Source organism: Callospermophilus lateralis, chromosome 6 (genome assembly GCF_048772815.1).
Source record: "Callospermophilus lateralis isolate mCalLat2 chromosome 6, mCalLat2.hap1, whole genome shotgun sequence".
Lineage (NCBI taxonomy): Eukaryota > Metazoa > Chordata > Mammalia > Rodentia > Sciuridae > Callospermophilus > Callospermophilus lateralis.
Window position 1 is genome coordinate 160,084,711 of NC_135310.1, and position 17,926 is coordinate 160,102,636.

At 43.4% G+C, this 17,926-nt stretch overlaps 1 protein-coding gene across 1 annotated transcript; it reads left to right on the forward strand.

The window, feature by feature from the left end:
* The first annotated feature begins 5,218 nt into the window (after positions 1-5,218).
* LOC143402220 (zinc-alpha-2-glycoprotein-like) lies at positions 5,219-16,662 on the forward strand. Its single transcript, XM_076859618.2, has 6 exons — positions 5,219-5,404; positions 8,689-8,878; positions 11,326-11,583; positions 11,839-12,114; positions 15,485-15,754; positions 16,568-16,662. Exons 1-6 carry the CDS (start codon positions 5,219-5,221, stop codon positions 16,660-16,662), a joined length of 1,275 nt encoding a protein of 424 aa, XP_076715733.2.
* Positions 16,663-17,926: the final 1,264 nt, after the last annotated feature.

Sequence of the window (17,926 nt, forward strand, 5' to 3'; positions counted from 1 at the left end):
AACTCTTGAAGGACTTTTTGCGGGGGGGATACTGGAGATTGAACTCAGGGTCACTCGACCACTGAGCCACATCCCCAGCCCTATTTTGTATTTCATTTAGAGACAGGGTCTCACTGAGTTTCTTAGTGTCTCGCTTTTGCTGAGACTGGCATTGAACTCACAATCTTCCTGTCTCAGCCTTCTGAGCCACTGGGATTACAGGTGTGCGCCACTGTGCCCAGGAGGACATATTTTTTTAAGTAATCAAAACCCAATAAAATTAGCAGAATTCACAGGCAATTATCATTATAATTAATTAATTAATAATTACAATATAGATATAATTATAATTTATTAATTAATAAAATAAAATCTTTTTTAATGCTAGTTCTTTATAAATTTTGCTAAGAACAGAGCAATACTTTAAGAAATCTTTGTGTTTTTAAATATCAAGTACTAGATTCTGGTTTCACATATGTGTATTATTCTTGATTTAGAAAGCTCTGTAATAACTTTTTTATTTATAGCCAACTTAGTTACGTATAAATCTCATATAGAATCCTTTTTACCTAAAATATTTTCCCTTAAGTAGACCGTCTTTAGCCAGAACATATTCAAATTTTGTTATGAAAGATAAATATGGGACTGTCACATTTTTTTGGCCATTTAAGATCCCCTTATTAGCAATGTCAGATTTTGGTATCAATCATAACTATGGGCATTGGCAAATTTCTAAATCCTGCCAACAAATGCATTTAAAACTTATTTTAAAGGCCTGCGGTTGTGGCTCAGCGGTAGAGCACTTGCCTAGCATGTGTTGGGTGCTGGGTTTGATCCTCAGCACCACATAAAAATAAAATAAAGATATTGTGTCCAACTACAACTACAAAAAAAAAAAAAAAAAAAAAGTTATTTTAAGCCAGGAGCCCAGCAGCTTAGAAGACTGAGGCAGGAGAGTTCAGAGTCAGCATCAGCAAATATGAGGCACTAAACGACTCAGTGAGACTCTGTCTCTAAATAAAATTCAAAATAGGGCTGGGGATACGGCTCAGAAGTTAAGTGACTCTGAGTTCAATTCCTGGTTCCCCTCCCCCCAGAAAAAAGTTATTTTAAGTTCCTCTAGAATTTAAGCATTAATGAAGCAAAAGAGAAAGGTGATTTTTTTCTTTACCTTTTTAGCTCTATTCCTTATTTCCATATTCTCGCAAAATTCTTATATCAAATATGCTCTAAATTTGTGGTTGTCAAAAATAAAATTGTTGGTGGGCCTGCATATCAACATAAACCTTTTCTAATATGGAGATTGTGAAAATAGTTAAAGAGGCAAACTAGTTTTAAAAGCTACAGACTAAAAACTCAGCAAATGTCAAATACGTGTGCTCTGACCTCAGATGCTTTCAAATGGCATAAAATAAGCTCTATTTTGGAAAAAAAAATAGCAGTCATTTAAATCCAATGACCTTTATTTTTTAAGTCTTATTATTGATAGGAGAGACATATATCAAAACTTAAATATCTCTGAAGGTAAAAATTTAACTCAAAACTCTAAACCTCTTTATTACCTAAGGTCTTTGAGTAAACAAAATAAAACAAAAAGACATTTAAAGTAATACAAATGTGAGGGAAAAAGCAGATATACTGACATACTAGAAAAGTAGATCTGCATTTTCTATCAGAAGAAATGATTCTTGTTCTACATTTAACTCAAGAAAGCTAGGCTATTGACATCAGACATACATAAGCTCCATTTAACAGCGCCAAGGGACACTTTCAGAAGGCAATGAAACACCTGATTGAAAAAATAAAACTCAGGAACTATGTACAAAAAATATAAAACCGTACATGCAAAGCTTCTGAGTTGCAGTTTCTGAGTTGCTCTATAAGCAACATCATATAAACTAATTTTTAATTCTAAGTTAGTAAAGGGACCAACGTTAGTTTACAGAGAATTAAAACAGGCTTTGAATCTGCTTAATGAAGGCTAATGAACAACATTTTTTTTATTATATATATTTAAATTTATATATATTTAAATTTATATATATTTAAATTAAATACATATTTAAATTAAATTAAGTATATATATTAGTTATAGATGGAGACAATGCCTGTATTTTGTTTATTTTTATGTGATGCCAGGATCGAACCCAGTATCTTACTCAAGTTTGGCAAGTGCTCTACCACTGAGCCACAACCCCACCTCCAACAATTTTATTTTTGACAACCACAAATTTAGAGCCTGCATATCAACATGAACCTTTTCTAATATGGAGATTGTGAAAATAGTTAAAGAGGTAAACTAGTTTTAAAAGCTACAGACTAAAAACTCAGCAAATGTCAATTTTCTCTTATATCAAATATAAAGAATGTAACAATCAATATTCTGGAAATGCATATAATATTTAGGTTACTGAATGAAGGTTATAGATATACTGATAGCTAATTTAAAGTACTAACAGGATTTATGCTCAATTTAAAATAACAGCAGCAACAACAAAAAAATCTTCACAATGTTTAGATCATTTAGAAACGATGCCAGTATAGAAATCTGAAAAAGAGAATCCATAAATAGGTTATTAGCCATTTTTATATAATCTTCTATTTCTCTTGGCTGGTCTCAGGCCTGCAAAAAGGAAAGAAATAACAAATAAAATTAAATTTCTTGAGTTTAAGAATTCTGGCAATACATTTTAAATAGAATTTATTGTAAACCTCTTAGCACTCAGCTAAAATGTAGTCTAGACATTTTGTGCATAGGCTCACTTTCCAAATCTATTGAATTTCATAGTCTATTGAACAACTAATATTTTGGACAAACCAGAAATATCATACACAATGTTTTAGTTAATTCTACATTGCTGTGACCAAAATACCTAACAAGAGCAAAGTAGAGGAGGCAAATGTTATTTGGGGCTCATAATTTCAAAGAGTTCAGTCCATAGACAGCCAACCGAATTGCTCGGCACCAGGTGATGCAACACATCCTGCGCTGGGGGCCAGTTAAGGGAAAAGGCTCAAGAAGCAGAGGGGCAGCATGAGGGGACAGGCAGAAGAAAAAGGCCACAGATCAGATGTACCCTTCCAGGGCACACAACCATCAACCCACCTCCCCCAGCCATGCCTCACCTCCTAAAGCTACCACCCAGTCAGTCCATTCAACCTAAAACGGACTGATTAGGTTACAGTTCTAGTAATCTACTCATTTAACCTCGGAATATTTATTTGCTCATTAACAGGAAATTTGGGGGGACACACCCTATCCAAACCATAACATTTCATTCCAGTTCCCCAAAGATCATGCCCATTTCACAGTGCACAATGCATTTGGTCTGTCTGGAAGAGCACCAGGGATCTAAGTTTCAGCATTGCCCAAAGTACAGTTTCAGCTGAGACTCAAGACAAATTTTTGCCTGTGAGCTCCCATAAAACTCTAAAGCAAGTTGCGTACATGCAATAGACACTGACATAAAATAAGCATTCTCATTCCAAAAGGAATGAATAGAGGCCTAAGAGAAAGGAATGGGCCAAAATAGACTGAAACCCAGGTGAGAAAACCGGTCTCATAATTTCACCTCTAACTCCTACAGTTTTGAGAGGTTAGCTCCCAAGGGCTTGGGCAGCCCAGCCCTTTGGCCTTTCAGGGTCAATGCTTATGGATTTGCTTTAGCCTGGCTTTCTCCTCAACCAGAAGCTTTTCTCAGGAGACACTTTACATTCTTCCTCTCTCTCTCTCTCATTTTCTGGGGTTTTCATTCGGCGTCCCCTCCACAGCTTCACGCAGCATCCTCTTAGGGGCAAAGGGCAGGGACTTCAACCCTGCTGCACCGTGCCTGGCCTCCCAGGCGTTCCTTTGAAATCTGTGTGGAAGGCTTCAGGACCTCCCAACTGCAGCATCCTTGATTCCTGCAGAAGCAGCAACACCTGGATGGTGCCAAGGTGACTCACAGGGGAGGTGAGGTTTATCAATGGGAGAGGTGAGTAGAGCAGCGGGAGCTGTGTCCGCAGGAGAAGCGGGAGGAGGCTCCGAGGGTTCCCCAGACCCCGCTGGCACAACCGGCCCGACTCTTCCCACCTGCTCGCAGCCAGGTGGGACCCCTTCTGCCCGCCCGACGGAACCCCAGCGGCAGACTGAGGCGAGTGCGAGGCGCCGGGGAGCCAGTGAGGGGGGGCACACGTGAGGGTCGGTGGCCGAGCAGACCGGAAACGTGCCGGGAGGGGCAGACGCGGAGGGGCAGACGGGGAACGTGCGGGCGGGGAGGGGCAGACGGGGCGGCGGCGGCGGCTGCAGGCGGGGACACGCGGTCCGCGGGAGGGGAGGACTGGAAGGTGAGGCCGAGAGAAGCTCCGAATCTGAGAATGAGGAAGAAAAAGGAGGACAATGGGAAAGTGGGTCCCCAGCGAGGAAAACGTTAGCCAAACGTTAGCCGCGGGACGGGCAGAGCGGAGGGGAGGGCGGGACGCTTTGCCCACTGCGGCGACAGACGTTGTCGGACTCAGTGGGGGTTAAAGTCGGAAGTCCCTTCTGGGGCCGCTGTGACCCGTGTACTTTGAGGTCTAAGGAGAGGACTCGGTGTTTCCCACGACCTTCGGGCCCCTCGCGGGTGGGTGGGAGCAGAAAGGGGCGTCCCCAATTCCGCCCGCCCCCCCCTGAGGAACAAGGGCCAGGGAGTGGCTCCCCCAGGAACTGGGACCTCGCCACAGTGCCCCAGGCCTTGAACGGGCAGGGTCCGGGGCACTCGTGCGACTTGGGGATCGACCCCACCGTCGGGAAGGGGGACTTACCCCACTCCAGGCGGCCTGTCCCCGTTTCAAGGGGGAAGGGATGGACTTCAGTCCCCTGCAGGAGAAGCCCAGAAATCCATCCCGGGTCTAGGCACCAGATGTGAGGTCAGGCAACGGGCAGCAACCAAGAGGAGGCCTATTTTAAAAGACTGATGAAAGAGGCTTTATTGAGACTCACTCCCAGGGAAGAACTGGATCAGAGTGGACAGGACTAGGGTCTCAGGAGAAACCGGTGGGAGCTTGACTGGACTGGAATTTTATGGGGCTTACAGCAGGAAGGGAAGGGCTTGGGACAGCTTGTCTGGCTGGAGTTGGTGGGGGGGGTGTCTGGCTGAAATCCAAGATTGGCCAGGAGATCCCACTGATTGACAGGCATTTCCATCAGAGCCTGATTTATGTTCGCATGAGTTGTCTGGTGCTTTGTTCCTAAGTCACTGCCACCCACCTGACACAACGGATGGCCCCATTCAAGTGGCCTCAAGTGGCCTGGGATGTGATCAAGCTCCCCTTCTGTCCTAGAGACAGGCCTGACCAAGGTCCCAGATCCCAGGATTTTACCTGTATCCTGATGATTGTGCAGCTGTTGGTCCAACTCTCCAGGGAGTCGGTGGCAATGGCTGCTGGGAAGGAACAGGTCCCCCAGGTAAAGGAAATCCCAAACTATCCGGTGCCACCATCTCCTTCGACTTGAGGGGCACAAAGGGCCAGCATGATTGTCACTTCCCAGTCAGGGAACCAAAATATTGCGGGAAACAGAGTATCAACAAGCAGCCAGCAGCACTGGGAGAGGAGGAGAACTCCAGACTTCATTTACACCAACAGGCCTCCCCCAAAAACCAAAAACTACGAATCCTGAGCCCTGACCCACAGTTTCTCCCAATCTTTATAAGTTGTTTGATGTCATCTTAGACCCATCCTATCACTGGGGCTTTTTCCTCTTTAAAAAAAAAAAAAAAAAAAATCCTAATCTGTGTGGCTGAAGGCCTTGTGCAGTGTCTCTAAATGAAGCATGCCGACAGAAACAGGTAAGAAGAAAAGGCTCTTTTCACAGGCATCTGTTATATTTCAAGGGGAAGTAGTCAGAATCCCAGGGCAGATATTTACAATCCAAAAGGTGGGGACCCAAGGTTAATTAGGCTTCCTGGAGGAAGGCTGAGAGAGGGAGTGGAACTGACTCCTTCCCCAGGCCTTGGTTTCTTACCATAAGGTTTTTGTAATTTCATTTCACAAGTGGGTCTGGTTTTGCCATCACACCTGGGCTTGGCCCTGACTGTCTTCCCCCATATTTTACATCTTCTTCCCTCTGTGTGTGTTCGTCACCATGTTCAAATCTCACCTTTTTATAAAGACATCAGTTATATTGGATTAAGACCCACTGTAATGACTTCATTTTTAACTTTATTCAGCAAAGGCCCTATTTACAAATAAGTTTATACCCAGAAAGATGAGGAATTAGGACTCCAGTTTATCTTTTCTGGGGGGATGAAACTAACCTGTATGACTCACAAAAACTTGCATTCCAGGAATTATGTCATCTTGTGGGGCACCAGAGCATTATAGTTCTGTGTGAGTGATCAGGTATGATTTAGACACCTCGTAAAAAGAGAAGGAATAGTTATTTTATCCACATTTCTGTTCTTGCTATTTTTCATTCCTTCTTGCTGATGTGCCAAGATGCTTTCTCTTACCATTCTTTCTCTTTCCACTGCTGCTGTCAATCATCTCTAAGGGTCAACCTCTAGCAAAACATTTCTTTTTCTTTACCTGAGAATGTCTTTATTTCCCTTCATTCCTGAAAGTAGCTTTACTTACAGGATAAAGAACACAGTTTGTTTGTTTGTTTGTTTTTCCTTTCACCCCCTCCAGAAACAGGGAGTATCAACAGTATTAACAGGAGTATCAACAAAAGCATGCCTTCTGTCATTTCCTTCCAGCTTCCGGTCTTTCAGAGGAGCCACCACTCTCATCAAACTTGGGGTTCCCAACAAGACACTTTCTTTCTGGCTGCTGTCAGAATTTCTTTTTCTTTGTCTTTAGTTTTCTGAAATTTATGAAGTGTTTGGTGTGACTGTTTTATTTGGGTTTAACTCAGCTCCTTGAATCGGCAGGTTTATGTCTTTTTGCCAGATTTTGAAATTTCTAGAAATTATTTTTCAAATGCTCTTTCAGCCCCCCTGCCTTTCTCTTTTCCTGTGATCCCGATGATATGAATATCAGGTCTTTGGTTCCAAGCTTCTCAAATTGACAAAAATGCACACACTCATTATAGACCCTAAGACATAGTCTCTCAGAGCAGATAAAACTAAGGAGCAACAGCACGTGGATAAGATCTTTCAGTGTCATAGCCCATTAAGAAATCATCTCTGCATCTGTACTGTGAGCACACATCAACTAAATACATTCACCTCCCTTCAAGGTTCTAAGGAAACTCAAGACCTACTCTGAGTGCCTATGAGTGAGGCCACATAGTTTTGAGCTTTCCACCCTATTCCTATTTTCTCATGATTCCTGTAGATTTTCGTGTTCTGTTTTGTTTGTAAGTAAATTGTTGATCAGGAATGTGTCCATCATGCTATGGCAACTGTGTACCCTGTGCTGGGCATTCTGCAAAGCATCAGGATCATGAAAAAGGAGATGGTTGCAGACACTGAGGACTCTAGTGGGAGAGTTGGTATATTGACACATATTTGTAAGTTGTAGGATGCATTTTCTAATGTAGACAAACATGAAACGCTCTGGAAGAGCCAGGAAATCTTCCATCCTGGGTTGCATTTGCCTTCACAGAGGGTCTGGCATGGTTTGAGCATTCATTCATTTGAACCTTCATTTAATACACACACACACACACACACACACTGAATGGCTCAGTAATAGTGCCAAAGGAGTTGGAACAAAGTCTCTGTGCTCAGGATTCAGGCAGGAGCTTCAAGAAAAGAGAAGAGGGAGAAAGGCCTTCCAGCAGAGGCAAGAACATACAAAAGACATAGAGACTAGACATCTTAGTACATCTTAGTATGACTCTGTGGGAAAACTCCTGAAGGAAACGTGTGATAAAACCCGTGGGGTTTTATCTGGAGAGTGAGATTACAGATGCTTTTCACTTTCTTCTTCCTTTTTCTCTGGTTTTAATTTTTCTCCAATTAACATGCAGTGAGGTTGTAAATCAATTTCTATTAGCAGTAAGTGCGATGTTCACCGGAAAACACAAAAATGATGTGTTTTTCAAAAACTGTTGAAAGTTGTTGCTGAGATGTATTTTTGAGCTGCCCATAGGGGAGTAAGAGCTCTGTCAAGTTTTATTCTGGAAATGAAACTGGGAGAAGGAAATAGAACTTGGCTGCCTGGAGTCTAACCTTGATCTGGTCAGGCCATTAATTCTCCTCAGGTCAAGGATGCTACAGAGCTGTGGTGTTCTAGCTCAGTGGTGCATCACAAGGAAACATCTTTACTCACCAACTTGCTTAAACTCTCATACTCTCTGTATTTCAGTAGGTTTAGGATGCATCCTGGGTACCTGAATGTATGACAGACTCCCAGATGCTGATGCTTCTTGGTCTGTGTTAGGGTAGCTGATGCAAATATCCAGGAGAGACACATCTTTGAGTTCAAGCAACGGTTTATTAGCAGAGAGTATCCGCTAGGCTGTCCTTCTGCCAGGCACAGTCACTTCAATAGAGATTTTACATCTTTTTAAAACAAGGAACAGGAGCAAGCTGGAAATGACCTTGGGTGCAGGTGGCTGGGTAAGGATAGATTTTTGTATTTTGAGACCCTGTAGGGGAGGGGTTATGGGAACAGGGTGTCTTAAGTTTCTTTTTCTTGGTTGTTTATAAGTTTTGGTTCTGAGTCCCAGAACCAAAATGGAGTTACTAATGTCTAGGGACCTAACAGTCTGTGGGCACCATTTTGATTTCTCCTGCTTCACAGTTTGTACAAGAGCACAGCAGCCTGGACACCAGCAGCAGACCTGCAGGTCCCTGCCTGTCAAAAATTTTGCTTGACTTACCCAGCTCCCAGCAGGGAATTCTCAACTGCACTATGACATGGCTTCCACTGCTTCTCCTCTTCTCCTTTCTTGGCCCTTCACAGAGCTATGCTTGTCTGGAAGACCCAGAAGGTGAGTTGCCATCTAGGATGCCCAGGGTTCTTTCCACGCCTTCTCAGATGCCCTGGATGCCACCCACTTCAAACAGCTCCTCTGGTGTGGAAATTTTCCAGGCAGTTGTTTCTCAGCAAGGACCCTGCTCTTTCCCTTAGAGGATAAAGTAAATAACATAATTTTTTAAAGTTCCAAGGTCCTTTAGCTCCAATTGTGGGAATTTGTGCAGAATGTCTCCTGTGCCTAAACTGAATGTAAGGGCAGCGGTAAGCCAACAAGGCACAGCTGGAGCCACAGAGCCAGCCTGGACCAGAGTCAGGATCATATTTGGAAGGAGTTGGGAAAGGCTCAGGAAGAGGTAGAGCCAAAGGAGGGGTCCCCACAGCATAGTAGAATGCAGGAAATGAAGGATGGGTTGGGGCAAGAGGAGACTTTCAGTATGATCATGAATTATGTGGAGGGAGGGAACTGGGCCGGGTTAAGGTGGCACCCTGTGAAGGGATCTGGGGACTGAGAGGAGTCAGGGAGGGGCAGGTGAGAGGAGACCTAAAGTGCACAGCAATCTGTTATCTATTTTAAATGGGTAGATGAAAAAGAAAGAAGAATTTCCTAGCAAAGTTTCAAAGCTGTTTGTTGCTAAATTTCACGGCTTGGTTTCTACCACTGTTTGCATAGCATGGCAAAGTCAGGAATGAAGTCCATTGAAAAGCAACCTTAGTTGAAATTGGGATTATTCCTCCCTGAGGATGCTACTGAAATCTTCACGACATAACCTGATTAATTTCTGTGGGTTCAGAGTTATCCACCTTTGTGAACTCCCATAATATACTCAATACCCATTTGCAGATAGAATAATAAGTTCTTCATAAGATGTTGAGAATCTTAAATCTCTCTTCTGTGTAAATTGTCCAGCATGATTCTTGGTCCAGAACTGCAAAATGTATTTCATTTCCCATTTATCCCCTTAATGAAGAGTCAAACTTGAACAATTTGAGACTACCTTTGAGGAACAAAAATAGAATCTGGGAGCTGGAAAGCCCTTCACCTGCAGGAAGAGGTCGACCCAAGGCATGTGCAACACTTCAGTAGAGAGGAGATGCCTAATGAAGAACTGCAAGCCAGACAGGGGCCTCAGCTGGAGTGTTGTTGGATCAGAGCTACGATTTGGAAACCTTTATCTAGAGCCAGTATGTAGGGTATATTAGATGGAGGAGAGGGAAAAAGAAAATGCCTGCAGTGGAGAAGTTGCCACGTGTAGGAACATAAGAGGTGAAAGGAGTAAGGCAGCATGGAGTTCTCATTTCAGAGGCCAAAAGACCCTCCTGGACTCATTGTATGGAAATTCAAAATCTTATTTAGAGAAAGAAAGAAACAAACAAACAAACAAACAAAAACAAGAATCTAGAGTTTCTTTCCTTTTAAAAATATTAATTTTTGATTCTAATCTCTTACTGTTAGGGCAAATCAGATACACTGTCAGGTCCCATCTGGCCCATTGGATGTCCAGTTTCTTACCTTAGGCTGGAGAGTATGCACCTCTGAACCTGTTGATTAAAAATACTGGAAAGGGATGGGGATGTGGCTCAGTGATAGAGCAGTTGCCTACCATGTGCAAAGCCCTGTTCAGTCCCCAGAATTGCAAAACCATTTTTTTTTTAAATGAAGCACTGAAAATGCAGTAGGTAAGTCTGTGTAGAAGACAAATAGGCCATTTAAATTACATGTCTAGAAAGAGGGTACAGGTCAAGGTTGGAAATACCTCATAGAACGGTTCTCTACACAGGATGAGTCTCTCTCTCTTATCCCCTCAGGGCCATTTAGCAAGTACTGAAGACATTTTATGTTGTTAGAGCTGAGAAGTGCTACTAGAACTTAATGCCTAGGGTCCAAAGATGCACCTAAACATTGCACAGAAATCCATTCACAACCATAACCTGGCCCCGGATACTAGCAGTGCTGAGACTGAGGCCCTGGGTTAGAAAACGGTTGCAGGGGTTATCAGTTAAAGTGTGGGAGATTAATTAGGCATAGAAAGAGGAAAACAGAAGAGAAAGAAAGCAGCTGCACATGGGATGAAGTGGGTGTTTGGGAAGCAGCTCTGTGAAAGCACGGGAAGAAGAGCCAGGCGCAGACAGGCTCCTGAGAGGGAGTAGATCACCAAGAGGAGCTGCCTGGTCTCAGTGTTCTGATCCTGTTACTCAGGTAACTCTCTTTCTATTTTGTTTGTGGACTAATTAGCACCAAAACTCCATTTAGCTCTGTGTCTTTTGAGTAAGAATTTATTTTACCATGATTTATAGCCTTGAAGAAAATGTGTCCTAGCCAGAGGATCATAGGAGACCTGTGGGCCTTGGTAAATAGCCAGGCTTCCCAGGAGTCATAAGTTCCTTGAGTGGCTCTGGGTGGGGCTTGTGCTCTCCAGAGATGACCCCTCTGTGGTGCTACTACCCATGTCTTGATTTCAGAGTCATCTTCCCTACACATTCTCTACACTACCATAGCTCCATTGGTCAAATACAATACTGAGACGAAGGCCCTTGCATATGTGAACAATCAGCTCTTTCTGAAATTCGACAGTAGGAACCAGAGCATTCAACACTGGGGTCTGTGGGAGACGCTGGAAAGTTCCAAGGAGTGGAGAGAGTTGGTACAGAATGTGAAGCTCTTTGGGAGGGAATCCTTGGTGTTGCTGTGGGACATGAAGCAGCGCAGCCAGCAGCCTGGTGAGTAGGAAAATGAGCCCTGAAAGTCAGTGGGGACAAGACTCCAGGAGGGTGACGTGCTCTATCCTCCCCTAGCCCCCCGATTCTCAGGAGCATATTAAAGTCTCAGGACACCATCAGAGTCAGCTCTGCTGCCATGGGGGTAGGGAAGGGAGTAGTCCTCTCTACCCTAGAGTCCTCTTTCTATGCTTAATGCATCTCCATTTTGCAGAAGACAGAGGAAGTTATGCTCCTTTTTGGGCTTTGGGGCACCAGGGCCTCATATTTTGCAGATGGCTCTGGGCTGTGACCTCAAGGAGAATGGCAACTTCAAGAGCTTCTGGAAATACAGCTACGAGGGACAGGACTACCTCACATTCCAGCCAGCAACACTCTGCTGGAAGGCTGATGCTCCTGAGGCCCAAAGCATGGCACAGAGTTTGAAGAAGGATAGAGACTTGGCCCAGCATCATGGTGCCTTTATCAATGGTGACTGTCAGCACTATCTTCAGAAGTACCCAGGACCTGGGAAGAAAGCTTTGGTGCAATCAGGTAACTGTCCCTCTAATGGAATCGGTTAGATTAGCTTTGGCCTGAGACTCTCCATGCCTTTGCCCCATTTTTAGGTGAGGGAAGCCAGTGCCCATCAGAAATTCACCCAGGCTCAGTGTCTTGCCCTGTGCTCCACTGTGGCTGGGTCTCGATTCTGTCAGAGCAGGGATTGGCCTGAGGGCATGGGGGAGGCAGACAAGAAAGGGAGGAGCAGTCCCTGACCAACCTCACAAGAAACTGAACAGGGACCTCAGTGACATTTACTTCATGGTCTCAACACCAACTCCCTGGAATTGAATTCATGTTTCAGTTTGAATGAGGCATCTGCTTCCTGACTGGAAATTCAACATGAAAAACCAAAGTACCCTGTTTTCCTTTGATGAGGTAGAGAGTCAAAACCTGGTCAATTGTATAATTTTAAAAAGTACCCCTTCACCTCAGGCAACTGTTCCTTTCTGCACCAGCCTCGGTAAATTCCAAGTTAAGTTATTTTGGGAACCAGGGCACGGGATGTCACTCATGGTGGTTTTGTTTCTCCTAACTCCTTTCTGAGTATTCATGAAGCTCCCTTCTCCTGTCTTGCACACCCTTCCTACTGTCGTGTTTAAGCAACCGTGGATTGGACCGCAGGTTGTGCTTAGGTTGTTACTAGAACAACCTCATGCCAGGTGACAGGCCACAGGAATGCAGAATCTGGATGGAGGTCACACAACTACACCTCACACTGAGCTAGCTGTGAGGAATGTGACCACTAGGCAAAGTTCAGTTGCTTCCAGGGACCTGACCTTGGAGAGGCTCCTGCTCTGGACTGAGTGGGCACTTAGGGAACTCAGGACTTACAATTATACATACCATCAATTGAATTGTAGAATTAGTCCTAAGTATTTTAGCTTCAGAAATTATTTCCCGACCTAAAAATCTCTGGTCATTATGCAGAGTCAAGCAAGAGAGGTGACCCAAAGTTATTCTGGGGAGGCTGATGGCCTCACAACTATTTAGGGTACACACTTAGGTAAGTGTCTCTTAACCTTGTGATGTCTAGATTTAAGCTAATAAGTTATAAAGTAAATCAAACCCATTATGTTAATATTTTATGTTAAGAAAGAACATATGCAGATTTCATATTTTAAGTATTTCAGATAATTAAAAGTCTGTGACTGATATAAGGTTATAGTTGAGATAGCAATTATCCTTGTGATTTTTATTTTGATATCTTACTAGTTTAGAAGCACTTTTAAAATATTTGAGAATATTTAAGACATCATAGGAAGAATGAGCTTAGACTTTTAAAAGGTACTGAGGCACTTGGGGTGGTTATGTTGATTGAGCATTTAAACACTTTAGAAATCTAATATGTCAAATTTATAGTCACAAATGAAAAGTTTAAAAAATGTTATTAAATTGCAAATCCCTATCAAAAATGATTTAATTATTTAAATTAATAAATGCAGAAATGAACTTTGCAGATTGAGAGTTTAAAGAAGAACTGTTAATTTAGTTTTGTCAAATAATCAGTAGAATCTTACATTTTTAAAGTACCAAAGGAGTTCTTGAAAGATCCTTCTGTATGGAAAAGAACATAAAATGCACATTAATAACATCGACCCCACATTAGTGGAGAGGTGTGTCCCGACCGGCAGGACACATCAATGTGGGCAGCGAACCTAGATGGGGAGGAATGAAGGGACAAGAGACATGAAAGGTGACAGCAAGACAGGAGTCTGATCAAGCTGCAAACTTTTATTGTTCACCCAGGGGTATTTATGGGCTGGGGATGGGGAAGCTCTCTTATTGGCAGTTGCTGGAAGTCTTCACAAGGTGAGATAATGCAGGATGCTTCAGGAAGACAGATGGCCACAGGATGTCTCAGGGAGATAGATGGCTGCAGGATGTCTCAGGGGCAGGATGTCTCCCAGGGGGCTGTCAGGCTAATCTTTGAAGGAGAATTTCCTTCTAGCCCCTGACAAGGTGGGGTGAGCAGCCTGACTTCTGGGCCTGGGGACCTGCTGAAGCATCTGGAATGTCTGTCACCTGCTGCTGCAACACCAGCACCCACCCCTTGAGTCCAGCCAGAGTCCTGCTTAGACTCATGCTGTCCCACCGCTGCTAACATAATGAGTTAAAATTAAGTAAAACTTAGCATGTTGTTCCTCTGACACACTAGCCACTTTTCACATGGTTCTGAACAGTGTTAGAAGATGCCTATCATCTCAGAGTTTTATCAGACAGCAGTGTTTGGGGACATTCCCCAGCTCTTGCCACCTTATTGTATTCCTTAAAAGGTCTCAAAAATAATTTACATGTTTGAATTTTGCTCACAGAATTTCAGCAAATATGTTCCCTGGAAGCACAGATGCTGTGCTGTTCAAGACTCCAGGATTTATCTTCCTTGACATTTCACTCACCTGGAGCTAACTTAGCAAAGCACCATAGACTCGGGGGCTTCAAAAAGAACTTTTATTTCCTCTCAGTTCTGGAAGTTGGGAAGCCTGAGGTCAGGTTCTACTGGCTCAACTACTAAGGGCTATCTTCTGGCTTTGTAGGCAGTGGCCTCTTCCTGTGTGTCATATGAGGCTCCTTGGTGCACATGGGGGTGCAAGGAAGAAAAAAAAATAGACGGCTCTCTCTCCTTCCTCTTTTTATATCAGCATGAATCCCATCACTCAGGAACTCTGAGTCCTAATCACTTTGCAAATACCATTACATTGAGGATAGGGTCTTAGTTTATAAGTTTGTGGGGGACATGATTCAGTCCATAGCATTTCCTGAGTTAATTTTCTGGAGCTTCAGTTTCAAAGTACCTCCAACTGGGAGATTAAATAGGAGATGGTTATTATCTCACAATTCTGGAGACTGGAAGACTGAAATGGAGATGTCCTCAGGCTTGGTTCCTTCTGAGGTCTTTGAGGGAAGATCTATTCCAGGGTCCTCTCCTACCTTCTGGAAGCCTTGACCTCAATAGGCCTCCTCCCTGTGTCTTTTCATGTTTTCCTTCTGTACCAGTTTCTGTGTTGAAAATCTCCCTTTTCATAAGGATGCTAGTCAGTTTGGATTAGAAGCTATCCTAATTAACTCATCCTAACATGATCATCTGCAAAGAGCCTATTTCCCAATGAGGTCACATTCACAGGTGCAGCAAGTTGGGACTTCCACAACTTTGGAGGGGTATGCTTCAACCTATACCACCGACTTTTCCATGAGGGTTTCCAGAATCATGAAGGACTGAGACTGAATTGCTAGATGAGGGCCCAAGGCCAGCCGTCAAGTGTTTTCTGGGTCTCTTGAGCTGAACTAACATCTCCAAGTGGGAGGAGGGTGGCCCAGGGAACAGGAGAGCTCAGAATTCATCCTGCTTTCGCTCTGCTCTCAGAGTCTCCTTCAGTGTCTGTGACTAGCCGTCAGAGCTCTTCCTGGGAAACAGTGCTGCAGTGCCAAGACCTGTGCTTCTTCCCTTGTGCTAACGTGCTGAGCTTGTGGAGGGGCCAGGAAGCCCTGCCCTTGGTCCACAGTGGGTGTCGGCTGAAGGGAAATGGAACCTGTCAGTGCTGGGTGAATGTGACTGTCCCTAGAGGAGAAGAAGCCATGTACTCCTGCCATGCTGAGCATGGAGGCCTGAAGGAGCCCCTCATCATCAAGTGGGGTAAGAATATGGGCTGCTGAGGTTGGTGGCCCAGGGTGGGTCTGGCATGTTCACCAGAGCAGGGGTTAGGATGAAGACCTGGGACCAACATGCTGGTAAGGTGAGGAAAGGATTCCAAGTGCTGCTGGTGAACCCAAACATTGTATCTCATTTCAGATTTCTCATCTGACTCTACACGCCCACAACCCTCTGCTTGGGTGTTCATTTTGGCAGGTGTTTCCACCATACTTGGCATTGCAGGTCTCTGGGAAAAGCTAATCTAATCAGGTAAAGAAAGATGGGGTCTATTCTCTACTATCGAGTCAGCGGCTGCAGTCCTTGGTTCCAGTCTCCCATTGTGGAGTAAGCACTCAGCCCTGGCCACTTACTTGTTCAGGAATAGGGTATTGAAGGTCTTTAATTCTCCAGGAACAACATCTACAAAAAGGAAGGAAAGAAAAAAAAAGAAGAGAGAAGAAGAGGGGGAAAGTATTTTACATACTCCTCCTGTTCCTATCTTTCACTTTTCATCCACTCTTGCAGGAAACCTTAATGAGCCAAATGGGTGTTTTGGGTTAAAAGTGTTATTCTCAAAGTATATTCTACACATGCATTTTTCATTCACTAACTTAATGTTCTGTGGACTCTTCTAAGTGACTGGGTGGATATTGACTCTACTGCTTACTACTCCATGCAGTGCAATTGATCCATTTTACCTCTCCATTCTCCATGAAGGATGCCAATCTTCCCACTTCTTGTCATAGCAGGTGGGGAGAGGGTAGCAAATGCAGAGGGTATACCTCCTTTGTTATTATTTGTCCTTTTATGATTTAGATATGAAGTGTCCTCCAAAAAAATCATTTGCTGGAAACATGACCCATAACATAGCAATGGTCAGAGATGAAAAGATTGAAATAAGAGAGCTGTAACCGCATGAGTGGATTAATCCATTTGATGACTTGAATCTTTGAATGGACTAATAGTTGGTAACTGTAGGCAGGTTGGTCATGGTAGGAGGAAGTAGGTCACTCAGGGCATGTGATTGGGGATTGATCTTAAGGAGCAGGGCCCTCCTCATGCTCCCTCTCTGCTTCCCTGCTCCCATGAGCTGACAGCTTTCTTCTACTATGACATTCTGCCTCACCTCATGCCCAGAACGATGGACTGAACCTCTGAAATCATCAGCTCCCCCAAAACTGTTTCTCCTCTAAGTTGTTCTTATCATGTATTTTGATCACAGCAATAAAAAGCTGACTGACAAGTCACTGGTTACTTTATGATCCCTGGTAATTATTTCTCACAGAATTTCAACACATAATTGAAGAACATATTTTTCTCCCACAGGATACATGGTATATGATCATTATTATTGTTTATAGCATGACTTTACACACACCTATTAATTTACTTGAAGTAGGAATTTAAATATGTTGTTTAAACAAGTGTTGAACATGAGCTGTATTCCCCCCCCCATAGGGTAGGAAAAAAGATTAGGCCAAAGGTGCCCCAAGGGCTTAACACCAACATAATACACAAATATTTACACTAATTAGACAGATAGCTATTACTATTACCAGGGAAACAAGTCATTAACTGAGACAGCCAGAATTCAGATCCCTTAACAATAAGTGTTGGCGAGGGTGTGGGGAAAAAGGCACACTCATACACTGCTGATGGGATTGAAAATTGGTGCAGCCACTCCAGAAAGCAGCATGGAGATTCCTCAGAAAACTTGGAATGGAACTACCATTTGACTCAGTTATTCCTCTCCTTGGCATAAACCCAAAGAACTGGAGCATACTATAGTAACACAGCCACATCATCGTTGATAGTAGCTCAATTCACAATAGCTGAACTATGGCACCAGCTTAGGTGCCCTTCAGCAGATAAAAGAATAAAGAAAACGTGATACATATACACAGTGGCATATTACTCAGCCATAGAGAAGAATGAAATTATGGTATTTACCAGTAAATGGATGGAACTGGAGACCATAATGCTAAGTAAAATAAGCTAATCCCAAAAAACTGAAGGCCGAATGTTCTCTCTGATGTGTGGGTGCTGACTCACAATAAGCAGGGATTGGGGGGATAGCATTTCACTGAATTAGAAAAAGGGGAATAGAAGGAAGGGAGAGGAGGTGGGAAAAGGAAAGTAGAATGAATCAGACATCACTTTTCTATGTTCATATAT